Source organism: Mustela putorius, unplaced genomic scaffold (genome assembly GCF_011764305.1).
Source record: "Mustela putorius furo isolate JIRA1106 unplaced genomic scaffold, ASM1176430v1.1 tig00000827_pilon_pilon_pilon, whole genome shotgun sequence".
In the NCBI taxonomy this organism is placed as follows: Eukaryota; Metazoa; Chordata; class Mammalia; order Carnivora; family Mustelidae; genus Mustela; species Mustela putorius.
Window position 1 is genome coordinate 1405518 of NW_025421489.1, and position 16734 is coordinate 1422251.

Here is a 16734-nt window from a genome sequence, read left to right on the forward strand (position 1 = left end):
AATGTGACATACATGAATTGGGTCCAGAATTTTCACTGCTGCTTTTTGGCCATTTTTCTTATTCAACACTTTAAAAACTTTCCCGTAAGTTCCTTTGCCAATTGTTTCGGTGATTTCCCATGTATCAGAAGGATCAGGAAAGTTATCAAAGATGATTGTTTTTCCAGTTAATGGAAGCATCTCACAAGTCTAAATCCCTAGAGAGAAAAAGTACAGTTTCAGCTACATTTGATTGGGGATACTAAATCGCACACATAAACTCATGGGAAAATATCTAACATTTCACTGACATGATATAAAATATACAGCAGTAACCAAATGTACTCAGAATTACAAAAAATTTTAATTTCAATTCTTTTTGCAAACAGATTAATATGAGTTTAATAATCCTTTGTAAACAGAGCTTTATTTCTATGTTTAATACAGTCCCATATCAATTGCTCTTCATTCTTCTCATTAAAATAAGAGGCACATATTTAAATCACTTTGATATACTGCTTTATATTCAGATATTAATACAATGAATAAAAAAATTAAAATTAACCTTAGAGATGATAAAATTCAATTTTGTCAAGGCAAATCCCACACTTTGAAGTAATTGTGTCTTACACCACTCCTCTATGTAAAACCCAACAATGGGTCCCCTCATATTGCTTTTAGGAGTTTTTTTTTGTGGGGTTCTTTGTTTTTGATATTTTATTTATTTGACAGAGAGAAAGGGAGAGAGAGAGAGCACAAGCAGGGGGAGCAGCAGGCAGAGGGAGAGGGAGAGGCAGTCTCCCCGCCGAGCAGGGAAGCCAATGTGGGGCTCAATCCCAGGACTCTGGGATCATGACCTGAGCCAAAAGCAGATGCTTAACTGACTGAGCCACCCAGATTCTCATAGGAGAAATTTAACACAACCTACCAGATCCTTTAAAGTAGGGCCCTCACTTACTGTCCTAGCTTCATGTCTCAACTCTTCTTTTCCCAGATACTACACACCAGTCACTTGGGATCATTTAAATTCATTTTTTTCTTGCTTAAGGATCTTAGTAGACATGAATCCCTCCAACGTCTGCCTGTGGTTTCTTTACTAAATTCCAACACCTTCTTATCTTTTAGATCTCGGCTTAGATGTCATTACCTCTGAATGCAACCACTCTCCATCCCATGTGGGTTGTATGCCCAACCCTGTACTCACGAAGCACTCTACACACGTTTATCCGATCTTACAATATGCCCTACACCTGGCACAGTGCTGAAATAATTAGAATACAGCCAATGAGGTCAGGTGAGTTTTAAAAGCAGATGTTATATGTGACCTGAAATAAGATCCCAGGTTTCTTGACTTCCCAGTAATGTTTGTAAACTTCTATGCTCTTCCTATATTATATTCAACCATTTATATAGAATTACCAAAACAAAAAACAAAAAAAAAGTAACAGAAAGAGCTCCTACAACTTCTGGTGGCCCTTACGTTTTTTCAATTATCTGTGCAAATGCTCACTATCTTTGGTGTTAAAAAGTTGTGTGCAGTTGTGCTTGTATGTGTACACATACACGCAGAAACATATCTTTTAATAAATAGGCATCATTTCTACATAATAATGTCAGCCTATGAAATTCATTGGTCTAACCACAATTTTGTATCTCAGCTACATCACTGATCCACTGAGTCCTCTCTTTATAGCCATCAACCTGTTCATTTTTCATTCCTTCTTCATTTGCTTCTTCCCAGCATAAATTCTACAGCTTGAATTATTATGACTTCCTTGCAAATACTCCCAACTCTCATTGCTCTTTCTCCGCCATCAGTCTCCCAGAATAAAAAAAGGCAAGTCTGATTAAACAATACATGTCCTCACACCTGTGACTGTAGCTAGACAAAAACTACACTACCATATTGACTGGTTTCACTTCAAATTCAGAATAACAAACCTACAAGTAGACCCTGGACACTGCCTAGAAGTCCTACTGTGTTTCCCTGGTTGTCTGTTCCTTTCTCATTATTTCACAGTGATCTCTGCTCTCACATTTTCCTGTCCTCAAATTGTTCTTCTTTGTTCTCTATCCCCTTCCACAAAATTTCCCAACTGATGCTTTTACTTAAGTAGTTGAAAAGACAAAAGCAACAATAAACTCCTTACTTCTACAAACTACGAACTACTACAAACTTCTACAAACTACAAACTTCTCATCCTGAAGACCACAAACCAATGTGCATCAAACATGAATTCATTCTCATTGAGTCTATCATCGATTTTTGTTCTTTGTCCTCAACTAGTCTGTTTCTTCAGTTCCTTCTCAGCCTTCAGATCCTGGCTAAAACATCACTTTCTTAGAAGGGCCTTTCTTGACCAAACTACATAAAGTTACAAAAGAGTATAGGCTTTATTTTTACTGAAATAAAGCAAAAAAATAAGGATTAGGGAGAACGGAAAATAATTTTGAAATTCTAAACAAAATAAGGATCATGTTCTGATTCATTATACTTAAGGGCACATCATCTCATAAATGGCTATGAATGGCTCTAAAAATTACATCACTACATAAAAACACCCTCATGAATAGTTCTTAGAACACTTAATCTTTCTGAAATTTGTGCCTTTGATCCAAAATGCAATGGAATAAGTAGGAGGTAATCAGTAATAATCATCCCCTTTAGTGATTTCACAATCAGTGACATGATAACTACTTCTTACATCTAAGTACTTGAGTCATGCAAATAAGCATTTATGCCATCCATATAATGTAAAAGTTAGACCAAAAGACCAAATTAAATCTTGTTAAATGCCTGAAATAAGCATTTTTACCCACAAGAGACATTCATTATACGGAATACTGCTTTTTAAGTGGTAGCGTTATTCAACATGATTTTAATTTCTGCAACATTAATTGTTAGGAATTAACTATTGGTATTTAAATATACAGGCATAAGAATGAACACCTAATGTATGCAGAGTATACATTAGAGTCTTGGGGATACAAAGATAGTCAACTCATGGATAGATATATGTAAGTAATATTATGAAAAGTGACAGATAATGGAAACAAGCTTAAAGTGCTATAGAAGCCCAGGTGAAGAAGCAATTAATTCTGGAGTGATCATAAAAAGATACAGAAAATAAGCAGGATTGGAGCTGGACATTAAACATGAATGGAAGTTTGTCCAAAAGATAATTTCCTCTTTAACGATTCTCAGTAAGATAAATATTTAAAGCAGTGCATTGTTATATTATAAAAATTTTTATATTATATTTATATTATAAAAAATTATAAAACAATAATCACAGAATAATGAAAGCCAAGGTGTTTGGGAAACAGAATACACTTAGTCAAATGTCATTTAAAAGAAAAAAAACTGGGCGCCTGGGTGGCTCAGTGGGTTAAGCCGCTGCCTTCGGCTCAGGTCATGATCTCAGGGTCCTGGGATCGAGTCCCGCATCGGGCTCTCTGCTCAGCAGGGAGTCTGCTTCCTTCTCTCTCTCTCTCTGCCTGCCTCTCTGCCTACTTGTGATCTCTCTCTGTCAAATAAATAAATAAAATCTTTAAAAAAAAAATTAAAAAAAAAAGAAAGAAAAAAAACTCCCAAGAAGTAGATGAAATGAAGTCTAAAATGACATCCTCAAAATTAAACATTAAAGAATTCAAAACCTTAGAATAGAAACAAGTCTTCTAAGTTTTACACTCTACTTTTTCCAGTACTGATAGGTTATTATTAAGAATAAAATATCAGTTAGTAAACAACTAATTATTTAATGATTATAGTAGGTTGTATCCTACATGGCAATGATTGTTCTTATTTTTCCTAGTCCTTTACCACTCACGGAATAAAAAGTAATTCTCTAGCTCATAAAAATGAATAACTTCTTAATTATGTGATCATATATGCTAAATATCTTTTTGGCATATATACAGTAAGTATATATTTTATACACATGTATGTACATATGTATTATAGTATATATTATGTATATATTTTGACATATGTATTTACCGTAATTCAAAAAGGTACTTCCATTTTAAAAGCTACATTTAAAAAATGAAAAATCATCTTTTTGAATTGATTTATTATATACTGAGCTGCTGAGGGGTCTTTTTCACGATTAAAAAAAGACCATATTACAATGAAAAAAGTATCTTACTTCAGGATCTTATCAGTCATCTTAACACTTATTTTGATTGCTTTTGTAAACCTTTCTTCCATTCTTCTTTACTAAAATAACCAAACTGACTTCATGCTCATTCTAAAACACAGCAGGGCTGATCTCCCTTTGGGCTATGTTTTCCCTCTGCCTGGAATGCTCTTTCTCTAGATATCCATGTTGCTTACTTCCTCACTTTCTTTAATTCTTACATCAGCGATCACCTCCTCAGTAAGTCTTATCCTAACCACCCTGTTTAAAATGCCACCTTACTCCCCTCTACCCTATCCTATCTCCAAACTCCTGGTCCCTCTTTCCCCACTATATTTTCATAACATTTTTTATCTCCTTCATGCTACAACACTTCTGGTTTATTATGTTTTAATTATTGGTTTTCTATACTACTAGAATTTAAGCCCATGAGCACTGAAATTTTATCCAGGTTGTTCACTGATATATCCCAAAGACTCTAAACCCATGACTGGCACAGAAGAAGTACTCAATAAGTACTTGTTGAATACTGGATAGAAACAAATAAAACACAGTAACCAGAAAAATTTCAGGTGATTTTACCAATGAATTTAATAAAGTGATTAAGAAAGAATGTCATCTGATGCAAGCTTTTTTCAGAGACTAGTGATAGAACACTTGAAAGTACCTACAAAGAGAAAGAAGTTTTTTTTTTTTTTTTAAGAACCAAGCAGAAATTCCAGATATGAAAATTAAAATAATTGAATTGAAAAATTTTCTGGATGGGTTTAATAACAGACTTGCACAGGCAGAAGAAAACCAGCAAACTTAAAGCCAAGTAATTTGAAATTATCAAGTCTGAGGGAAAAAAAGAAAAAGAAAAAGAAATGTAGAAAAATAAACAGAGCCTAAGGGACTCATGAGATACCATCAAGAGGACCAATATAAGCATTACCAGTAAGAGAAGAAGAAGAAGAAGAAAAAAAAAGAATGAGACAAGGAGAATATTTGAAGAAATGATGGCTGAAAACATCATAAATTTAAGAAAAATACATGGATATACAAATCTAAGTAGATGGATCTACAAACCTAAGAGACCTCCAAAACTGCAAAGATAAATCCCAAGAAACCCACACTGAGACACATTATAATGAAGCTGTCGAAAGACAAAGACAAAGAAGTAATCTTGAAGGCAGCAAAAGAAAAGCAACTCACCATTTACAAGATTTCCCAGCAGAAATCTTGTAAGTCAGAAGGTAGTGGGACAACACAGTTAATGTGCTGAAAGAAAGACTTGTCAACTGAGAATTTTACATGCAACAAAAGTGTCCTTCAAATACGAGAAAGAAATTAACACTTCCCCAAATAAATAACAGCTGAGGGAGTTCATTGCCACTAGATCTGTCCTACAAGAATTGCTAAAAAGAGTCCTTCGGGTTGAAGTGAAGGATGCTACACATTACATAATGATAAAAGGATTAACTCACCAAGAAGATATAACAATTATAAATATATATGCACAAAACATCAAAGCTCCAAAATACATAAAATAAACATTGATGTAATTGAAGGAGAAATAAACAACTCTACTATAATAGCAGGAAACTTCAATACGATGCCTTCCATAACAAGTAAAACAAAGAGACAGAGGTCAGTAAGGAAATACAGCACTTGAACAACACTATGGCCCAAATGAATCTAAAAGACACATACAGAATGTCCATCTAACGATAGCAGAATACACATTTTTCTCAAATGTAGATGGAACATTCTGCAAGATAAACCACATGTTTGGCTACAAAGCAAGTCTTAATAAAATGTAAAAGGCTGAAAATATACAAAATACCTTTTTCAGTCAGAACATGATGGAACTAGAAATCAACAGCCAAAGGAAAACTAGAAAATTGATACATACATGGAAATTAAACAACACACTATTAAATAATTAATAAGTCCTCTAAGAAATCACAAGGAAAATTAGAAAATATCTTGAAGCAAAGGAGACTACAACATATCAAAACTTAAGGGATGCAACAAAAGCAGTGTTAAGAGGCAAATTTATGTTAAATTTAACATAATATTTATGTTAAGCATAAATTTATGTTAAAAAAAAAGAAAAATCTCAAGTCTTAATTTTATATCCTAAAACTAGAATTAAAGGAAGAGGAACAAATTAAACCCAAAAGAAAAGGAAATAATAAATACTAGAGCAGTGATAAATAAACAGAAAAGACAAAAACAACAGAAAAAAATCAACAAAGCCAAGAGTTTGTTCTTCAAAAGATAAACAAAATCGACAAACCTTTAGTTAGAGAGAAAAAAAAAAGGAGAAGAAACAAATAAAACCAGAAAGGGAAGAGGGGGCATTACTACTAATTTCATAAAAATAGAAAGGATTGAACTAGGAATAATTACATGCCCACACAATGGATAAATTAGATGAAATGGACAAATTCATAAAAACACACAAGCCACCAAGGCTGAACCATGAAAAAATTAAAAATCTGAATAGGCCTATAACTAGTGAGGAGACTGAATCAGTCATCAAAATTCTCAACAGCAAAAGTAGCTCAGGACCACATAGATTTACTGGTTAATTTGACCAAACATTGAGGATAAATTAACACCTTAAACGAAATTTAACACCTTAAACTCTTAACAAGCGAGGACTAAGAATTCTTAAACTTCCAAAAAATTTAAGAGGAGTGAGCACTGCCTACCTCATTCTATGAGTCCAGCTTTACCCTGATACCAAAGCCAGGCAAGGGCACTGCAAGAATACCAATATCCCAAAAAACACTGATACAAAAATCTTCAAATAAAATACCACCACTGAATTCAACAGAGTATTCAAAGGGTCTCAACAGCGTATTCAAAGGATCATACATGGTGACCAAGTGGGATTTATTCCTGGAATGCAGGAATGGCTCAATATATGAAAATCAAACAATGTAATACATGATATTAACAAAATAAAGGGTAAAAATGATCATTTAAATTGATGCAAAAATGTGTTTGATAAAATTTAATATTCATTTAAGATTTTTTTAAAAAACCCTCAAACTCAGAATAGAAAAAAATTCCCTGGACATAATAAAGGCCATGTATGAAAAACACATAGCAAACATCACACTCATTGGTGAAAGACTGACAGCCTTGCCTCTAAGAACAGGAACAGGCAAGGAGGCCTACTTTTGCCATTTCTATTCAACACAGTACCAGAAGTCCTTGCCAGAGCAAGTAGTCAAGAAAAAGAAAAGACATCCATAGATAAAGAAAATGTGGTATATATATAAAATGTAATATTAGCCATCAAAAAAAAAAAAGAAATCTTGCCATTTGCAATGATGTGGATGGAACTAGAGGTTATCAGTCTAAGCAAAATAAGTCAGTCAGAGAGAGATAATTATCATAGGATTGCACTCACATGCGGAGTTTAAGAAACAAAAAAACAAGCATAGAGGAAGAGAGGGGAAAAATGAAACAAGACAAAATCAGAGAGGGAGACAAACCAAGACACAATTATAGGAAACAAACTGAGGGTTCTTGGAGGGGAAGGAAGTGGGGGGATGGGGTAACTGGGCAATAGGCATTAAGAAGGGCATGTGATATAATGAGCACTGGGTATTATATAAGTCTGATTAATCACTGAACTCTACCTCTGAAACTAATAATATACTATGTTAATTAATTGAATATAAATAAAAGTAAACTAAAAAAAAAAGAATAAAGCCTTCCCATAACAAAAGTAAAAAAAAATCCAAATTGGAAGGGACGTTTAAAATTATCTCTATTTCTCTATTCACAGATGACTTGATCTTATATGAAGAAAACACAAAAATGCTGTTAGAACTAACCAATGAATTCAGAAAAGCTGTGAGATATAAAGTCAGCTTCATTTCTATACACTAACTATGAATCTGAGAAGGAAATCCAGAAAACAATTCTCTTAACAATAGCACCAAAAAGAATGGAATACTTAGGAATAAAGTTAAGGAGGCAAGAGACTTGTACAGTATAAACTATAAAGCACTGTTGAAAGAAATTAAACAAGACACAAAGAAATGTAGAGACAACCTGTGTTCACATATTGGAAGACTTGATATTGTTAAGATGTCAACACTACCCCAATCTACAAATGCATTGCCTATCAAAATCTCAAAAAGAAACAGAAAAAAGAAAATCCACCTTAAAAACCATATGGAATCTGAAAGAGTCTCAAATAACCCAAACAATCTGAAAAAGAAGGATAAAGTTGGAGGTCTCACACTTCCTGATTTCAAAACTTACTTCAAAGTTACAGTAATCAAAACAGTGTGATCCTGGCATAAAGACAAATACATAGACCAAAAGAATAAATGAGAGAACCCAGAAAGAAAACCTCATATATATGGTCAAATGATTTTCAACAAGACTGCCAAGATCATTAAATAGGGAAAGAACAATCTTTTCAACAACTGGTGTTAAGAGAACCGGATAACCACATGTAAAAGAATGAAACTGAATTCTTCCATCACACCATATACAAAAAATTAATGTCCCCCACCCCCCAACATCAGGTTCCGGGATCAGCAGGGAGTCTGACTGGGAATCTCTCTCTCTCCTCCTCTGCCCCTCCCCCAATGCATGATTGCTCTCTTGATCTTTCTCAAGTAAATAAAGCTTTAAAAATTAAGAAAGACCGGGGCGCCTGGGTGGCTCAGTGGGTTAAAGCCTCTGCCTTCGGCTCAGGTCATGATCCCAGGGTCCTGGGTTGGAGCCCCGCATCGGGCTCTCTGCTCAGTGGGGAGCCTGCTTCCTCCTCTCTCTCTCTCTGCCTGCCTCTCAGCCTACTTCTGTCAAATAAATGGATAAAATCTTAAAAAAAAAAAAAAAAGAATCCCTGGAAGAGGGGTCTTTAAAAAAATAAAATTAAGAAAGACCCAAAAAATTAACCCTAAATGTATCAAAGACTTAAACCTAGGAGGTAACACTGTAGTACTTAGAAGAAAACATAGGGGAAAAGCTTCATAGCAGTGGATTTGGCAATGATTTCTTGGATCTGACACTCAAACACAAGCAACAGAAAAAAAAACAGATAAACTGGATTTCATAAAAATTAAAAACTTGTGCATCAAAGGATGCTATCAACAGAGTGAAAAGACAACCTACAGACAGAAGAAAATATCTGCAAGTCATATATTGTATATAAGGTTAACAAGAATGTAAAAAGAACTCCTAAAGGACAACAACAAAATGACCCAATTTAAAATATGGGCAAAAAACATGAATAGATACTTGTCCAAAAAGATACACAAATGGCCAATAAGCAAATGAAATGATGCTCATCGCTACTAATCATTAGGAAAATGCAAATCGAAACCATAATGAAATACCACTTCATACCCATTAGGATGGCTATTATAAAAAACACAGAAAACAAGTGTTGTTGAGGTTGGGAGAAATTGGAACTCTTGAACATTGCTAGTGGGAACGTAAACTAGTACGTTTGCTGTGGAAAATGGGATAGTGGTTACTCAGAAAAACACAGAATTAACAACAATTAATAACAATTCTACTTTTGGTTATATATTTAAAAGAACAGAAAGACGGTTCTCGAAGAGATATATGCATATTCATGTTCATAGCTGTATTACAGTAGCTCAAAAGCAGGAGAAAGCCACATGTCCATCAATGAACGATATGCATTAATGCTGGATGGATCTACAATGGAGTATTACTCAGCCTTATCAGGGCAAGGACATTCTGACACATGCTGCGACACGGATTAGCCTAGAAGACCTCATGCTTACTGAAAAAAGGCTCCAAAGACCCTACCTCCCAACACCCTGGTGGTCAGGATTTCAACACAGGAATTTTGGAAGGACACAAACATTCAGACCAGAACACCATCTGAAATTCCCTGTGGAAGTATCTGGTATTAACTGTTTTCCAGACTGACTCTGTCCAACACATCCAATTCATTTGAGATAAGACTAGAAAAAATGGAGAAAAAGCCACAGGTAATGGCTGTGAGTTTTCCCAAATAGGTGAAAGGTGTGAATACTTGAAGTTAGGAAGCTCAAGTAGGGTAGATAAAAAGAAATCCACAGTTAGACACACACTACAGTGAAACCATGGAACACCAAAGACAAAGAAAATCTCTTAAAACCAACCAACTAGAAATGACAGATTACATGTAGAGGAAAACAATTAGAATGGCTGCTGATATTTCCTTTTTTTAAGATTTATTTATTTGAGAGAGAGAGAGAGAGAGCTGGGGGAGGGGCCAAGGGAAAGGGAGACAAGCAGACTCCCTGCTGAGAGGGGAGCCCCCCACAGGGTTCGATCCCAAGACCCTGAGATCATGACCTGAGCAGAAATCAAGAGTCAGACACTCAGCGGACAGAGCCTTCCAGGTGCCCCTTGACGGCTGATATTTCAATAGAAAGTGGAAGTATGATATATTCAAAATATATATATATACATTCAAATGAAAGAAAAAATTGTTAATCTAAAAATAAACAAAAATATCCACAAAAGTATCTTGCAAGATAAATTCATTTTTCACCAAAAAAAATTTGTGTTTAACAATAACGACCTCTGAGAAAGAGCACGTTTATAGGATATCTTTCAAGAATAATAATGATCCACAAGAAAGGTCTGAATTGCCAAAAACAGCAAAGAAACTGTTAGGCATGTGTATAAATCTAAACTAGCACTGCCTGCAGGACACAATAATACATAATAATGAATGATAATAATAATGAACTGAATAATATGAATAAAATGAGTAATAATGACAAATAATGAAAAGTGCCGTAAAAGGATGTCAATGTTCCTAAATTCCTTATATGGTTAAAGAGGCACTTAGAAATAATAACTTCAGACTTTTAAGATAGATATACATGTTAAATACCTACATTAAACATGAGAACCTCAAAATACCGTTCTATAAAGAAAGTAACAGGTGGCTTTACTCAAAGCCAAGCCATATTGTATTACCCCGATTCTTACTTTTTAAAAAATATTCATCATACATATTTGCAGAACATTATTGAAGGATCCCTCCCTTAACGCACTCACTTCCGCCAAGCTGTTTCAACTTCTCCACATAAAGTTTAAGTTAGATTCAAAAGGATCTCTTGCCTCTGACAGAAGAAACATACTGGAAGGTCAACAGGTCAGCTACCTAAGCTGTCCCTCTCCACATGGCAGCCAGAACGATCTCAAAACAGAAAATCAGATCACATGATTTTCTTGCTCACAAGCCTTCAAAATCCGTATTCCTACTGCCTTCCCCAGACCCTGAACATCTGGCTCTTTCTGATACCCCTAAACTCACCCCAAGTTTTTCTTCACAACTCTCTGTGTCTTCTGCCTTCTGACAGGTCTTAGGACACCGTAAAGTCTTGTCTGCCACAGGAGGTCCTGTTGTCTTGGCCTCGCTGCTTCCCCAAACCCTCTGCATGCCTGGCCTGACCTTCTCTCGTACATATACCATGAAGATCACATACAGTCACTACACCCACAAATGAACTACCCCTGCTTTTATCTTATTGTCTGATTATCCTCTTGGCATGATTGTGAAAGTAATAAAGCCTCCCTGGTTAAAAGAAGCCGACTAAAAAGCGTGCTTGCCATATAAAACAACTTCGCAGAACAGGCTAAATCACCACACAAATTTGGGGTATCTCCTTTTACAGAATTTTAAAATGCACTCACAGAAATCTCTGGTCTAACTTAACTGTAGATCCGATGAACTAGACACATACCCCTTTCAGCTTTCCAATAACATAGGTAATAAAGTATAACTTAAAACAGACCTTTGTCTAGTTATATATATGGTCTGTTTTGAATGAGCCATAATCAATGTTTTGTTCCCTTCAATCTGCTTAAGATGCTCTGTCGAGAGAGAAAACAAAGACTACTGATGCACTTCTATACATGTATTCTTTCTACCACTCCTTTCCTTAGTTTGTAATTATGGGGATAAAAGTACCCGCTTAAAATAAATGCTGAAACCCAAAGAAAGGCTATCATTTCCTAGCAAATTTCCCCATAGTTAAAAAGTGGCATTAATTAGTAGGATGCCTGACTGGGTCAGTTGGTTAAGTGTCTGTCTTTCGCTCAGGTCATGATCCCAGGGCTCAGGGATCAAGTCCCACGTTAGGAAGCCTTGCTCAGCGGGGAGTCTGCTTCTCCCTTTGCCTGCTGCTCCCCCACTTGTACTCTCTCTCTCTGACAAACAAATAAATAAAATCTAAAATAAAATAAAATAAAATGTGGCATTAGTAAAAACCTAAAACAACTTTAAGTCATCAGAACACTATCTTTAGTTTTCAAACAAACTTATAAGCTTCAACGTCCACAGCCATATAATGCAATGAAAATGCGTGTCTGAACTATTTCTGAGTTGATTTATGTATCAAATAAGGAAATGCTTCATAAATTGTAATACAGGACTACTGTACTCCTTTTTAAAGGAAGAAATTCGGATTATGGTTTTGGCCACACCATTACCTGTTCAAGTTAGCAAGGCATGTTCTCGGAGTCCAAAATCACAACCTGCAATGTTTGCAGGACAAGGGAAGTGAAATACATGAGTGAAGCAGGTGGGAGGAAGTACAAGCAGAGAGTGACCTTGTGGAACCTGGGCGGTACAGGCCCCCCATCCAAAATGGGCCAACCACCTGCTGGCTTCAGCAGCTAGCAGCTGTAAGCTCCACCTTGCAACTGTTTTTCAGGAAAAGCTAGAACTCTGGGAACTTATATGAAACATACTAATTTCAAAAATATTGATAAATGAAGGGTGCCTGAGTGGCTCAGTCAGTTAAGTGTTTGCCTTTGGCTCAGGTCATGATCCTATGACCCCAGGGGTCAAGCCCCCCACACCACTGCATCCAGCTCCCTGCTCAGTGGGGAGTCTGCTTCTCCCTCTCTCTGCCCTTCCCCCAGCTTGTGCTTGCTCTCTCTCTCTCTCTCTCTTTCTCACTCACTCTCAAATAAATAAGCAAAATCTTTAAAAGAAAATTAAAATATTGGTAAATGATTTTAAAGTATTCAATTATTTTTAAGTGATGAGCTCACCCAAACCAACACATCTCAAGACCAAATTCAGCTTTTAAGCTATTGCCTTAAGACTTCTACATGAGGTTTTCTGTTCTTTGCAAGAAGTGGACAATGGACAGAAACCTAACCACATGGTGTAATCATCCTCAGAGCTCAGGAAAATGGAAACTAACAGCAGCTAGCACTTTTCTGACTAACTGCAATATGCCAGGTGCCTACTATTCTTATAACTTTATATGCCTTATGTCATTTAAGACTTAATGAGAAACATTCCAGAAAGGCATTACTGTAACCCACAACCTGGGATTAGACAGAGTTTTTAAAGTCAAAATGCTGGTGAATGGTGGAGTCAAGAAAAAGACCAGGCCAAAGCCCATGGTAGAAAGCTGCTGTTCAATGATGTATTATTTTAGTTCAGAAGAGTAATGCTCCCCAGCTAGAGGCTCCTGACTCCCTGTGTGTTCCCAAAATGGTAAAAGGTCTTCTGTGACTTATTTTGAAAGCCTATTGGACATCTGTTTACTCTCTAATGGATAACTGAGTTTGTTTCCTATTACCAAGGAAAGGGGGTTTGCTTCTTAGATACAGTCTTTCAAATTATAGCTCCATGGGAAAGATTAATGAAGGGCTCTTTGTTTAAAAAAAAAAAAAAGGTGGAAATGAAAAGTTTAGAGTACTGACATTACAGAAATCATTAAAATGATAAAAATATTGTTACATCAAAACTTTATATAATCTACATTCATATACTATAAAGTAGATTTGTACTTCCAAATACTTGTTCACAAAACTATTAGTAGCAACTAGTGGACCTTCAAATATTTTAGATTTGGCAGAGAAAAGTTGTTTTTCAAACACTTGCCCAAAAAAATTAGGCCGTAAAGATACAGTTGAAAAAGGAAGGCAAGACAATGCTATCCCCTTTTGTGATGTGACCACAATCTCTACAAATTGATATACCAAGCTGGTATTAAAGACCATCAAGTTTAATCTTTCATTTTGGACTTTTTCCTTTCACCAACAATAATAAAAAAGGACTAAGACAAATGAGAGTAATTTTTCATACCCACTAGACATCACATCAATATATTCATAAAAAACAAGTTATCACTGAAATCTTATACATCTCTAAGTTCTCCCATTTGAAAACAATTATCTTTTATAAGATCAAAGATATGGCATGAATAACATGGATCCTCATTTATTTGTCAAAACTTGGAACTTAGGCTCCAGCAGACCCAGAAAACCGGTCAACTTTATCACCTACCTTTAGAAAAGTCTGAAAGTAAAACACAATATTGCTCAGATACAAGACATCAAGTGTCCAGGCTGCAGCTGCGGTCCAGGGCCTGTGACACACAACAGCGAAGTCATGGTGTTACAGGGAAAAGCATCCAGGATCTGGGGAAAATAATTAGAAGATGAACTTACAAACATGTAAGCAGTATGGCAGAACTACAATTTTTTCCTCCGTTTTAGCATTTTTACACAACTAACACGGAGCACAAAGCACTTCATCTCCTCTACCAACATAAAACAAATCTAAAGTCACTGGATCAATGCGAATTACAAAAATACAAATAAAAATTTAAAAATTAAGGCTTTAAGAGCAACTACAACCACCAAGAAAACTGTAGACACAATGAAACCCATGAGTATTCTTCGGATTTTCAAACTTTTTTTTTTTTTTTTTTTTTTTAAATTTTAGTGCCCTTACAAGCTATTTCAAGGCTTACGTCTAACACCATCCTAGTACTAATGATCTCTTAAAATTTGTTTTAAATTTCTCTTAGGAAAATGTCAGCAAGGTGCAAGTAGTAGAAACTACTGGAAAACAGAACGGGACTGTTAGCAAGTTGAAAGGACATCGTTTCTGGGAGGATTCCTCTATTTCTCAACAGGGATCACAGTGCTCTTGTCTGCCCTTTCTCTCCCCTTAGAGAACTTTCCAGAGACGTTTGGAGTTGCAGGGACCCCAGCCCCACCGACCTGCTCCTAGAGTAACCATCCCCGAGCAAGAGCTCCCTGGGGCCGACCCGGCGCGGCGTGGCGCCACAGGTTCCCCCCGGGCCGCCGGGGCGAGGTGCGTCCTCCCCTCCGCTTCTCTCCTCACCGCCTTCACGCTCCCCGTCCAGGTCTCCCGGCAGGCGTGCGGACGCGCGCGGGCACCCTGGCCTCGCACTCTCGGAGGCCGGGGCGCGCCCTCCACGCACCCCCACCCCACCCCCGGGGCCCGAATGCAGCTCCGCCTCCTGCGCCGAGCAGGCCCCGCCCCCTCCCCGCGCTCCTCGCCCGAGCGCGGCCCTGACCCCTACCTGGGCCGGAAGTGGGTGCCCGCTTACTCCCCTCCCGGGGCGCGGGAACGTGCTTCCTCCCCGCCGCGCCCCCGCCGCACTCCGCGCGCGCCGAGAGGGATGGCCGCGCCGCCACCTGCGCCTCGGAACCTCGCAGGGCAGTGGGTCGGCGGCCGGGGCTGCGAGGGCCTTCCCGGACTCGACTCGACCTGCGCCTCCTTCGCCTGGCGCCCGGGACGCGGGGGAAGGGGAGTGCAGCGCCCACCCTGGGGCGCCCCGGATCCCTGGAACTTCCCGGACAGGCCCAGTGTCTCGGAACAAATTCACCTCGTTTTAATGCGCGGTGTCTACCCCAGTCCCCTGCTCCTCCGCTCCCCCCCCCCGCCCCCGCCAAGAACTTCCCCAATTTGGGGGGTTCAAGCCAGCGGCAGGCTCCGGGCTGAAAATTTAGACCTGAGAAGGGAAAGTGACTAATGAAGTCGCCCCCAGATACCAACTCACTTGGGCGGTGTAAGGAGCCTGGGGTTGAGGCTGAGTGAAAGCTGGAAGCCCTGCTTCTGGAAGACTCCAGTCAATTACCAGCCCTCTAGCTAGTCCCCCGCTGGTCCTGTCTTGACTGTTCGGAGCTCATCTCATCGAATGGGTCCATGCTGACCACATTGCCCTGAACAGCCTCGAGGGTCATTGTGCGCATAGTTAGGCCTTCCTCACCTTCAACAGGTGTGAACCATAGTCAAAATGTCCTTTGGTTCTGTTAATAATGTAAATGGGCCTGACATTGATGTTGTTATCTGAGAATTCTAGAAGAGAACAGAGGTCATCCAGTCCTAATCAATGCATCTGCCTTAAGAAAAAACTTGATCATGCCAAAAAGGCATTCAGCATATTCAATATCCTTCCTTAGATTTCTCTGAAATCTAGATTTCTTTGAAATCTAGAAATTGAACAATGAGTTTTTGTCAGAATATCGTGTATCTTATCTGATATCTGAGGTTATCTCAGAATATTGAGAATATCATATCAATGCTAACACATACACAGACTCAAAATTTTAAGTTACTTCTTTAAAAACCAGCCTATCAAATATATTATTTAACATAATGAAAAGAAATAACCAACTGCCCACATACAAAATAAAATAGGCCAACAATAACCAATTAAAATACAATGGGAAAATGGATCACATTCACAATAGCAACAAAGAATATGAAATGACTAGGAATGATAAAAAAATGAGAATTGTAGATCTAAAAAGAAAAATGCAGAACTATTGAGAAAGTATTTATAAAATA

General features: G+C 37.5%; 1 protein-coding gene across 1 annotated transcript in view; it reads right to left on the reverse strand.

The window, feature by feature from the left end:
- MYO3A (myosin IIIA) overlaps positions 1–15381 on the reverse strand; it is a 232753-nt gene extending 217372 nt beyond the window's left edge. Inside the window, exons 1-3 of the mRNA XM_004757631.3 lie at positions 15138–15381; positions 14416–14549; positions 13–197 (exon numbers count right to left, since the gene is read on the reverse strand). Coding sequence (XP_004757688.1) covers positions 13–180 — 168 coding nt within the window. The 5' untranslated portion in view covers positions 181–197; positions 14416–14549; positions 15138–15381. The remainder of the gene's footprint in view (positions 1–12; positions 198–14415; positions 14550–15137) is intronic.
- Positions 15382–16734: the final 1353 nt, after the last annotated feature.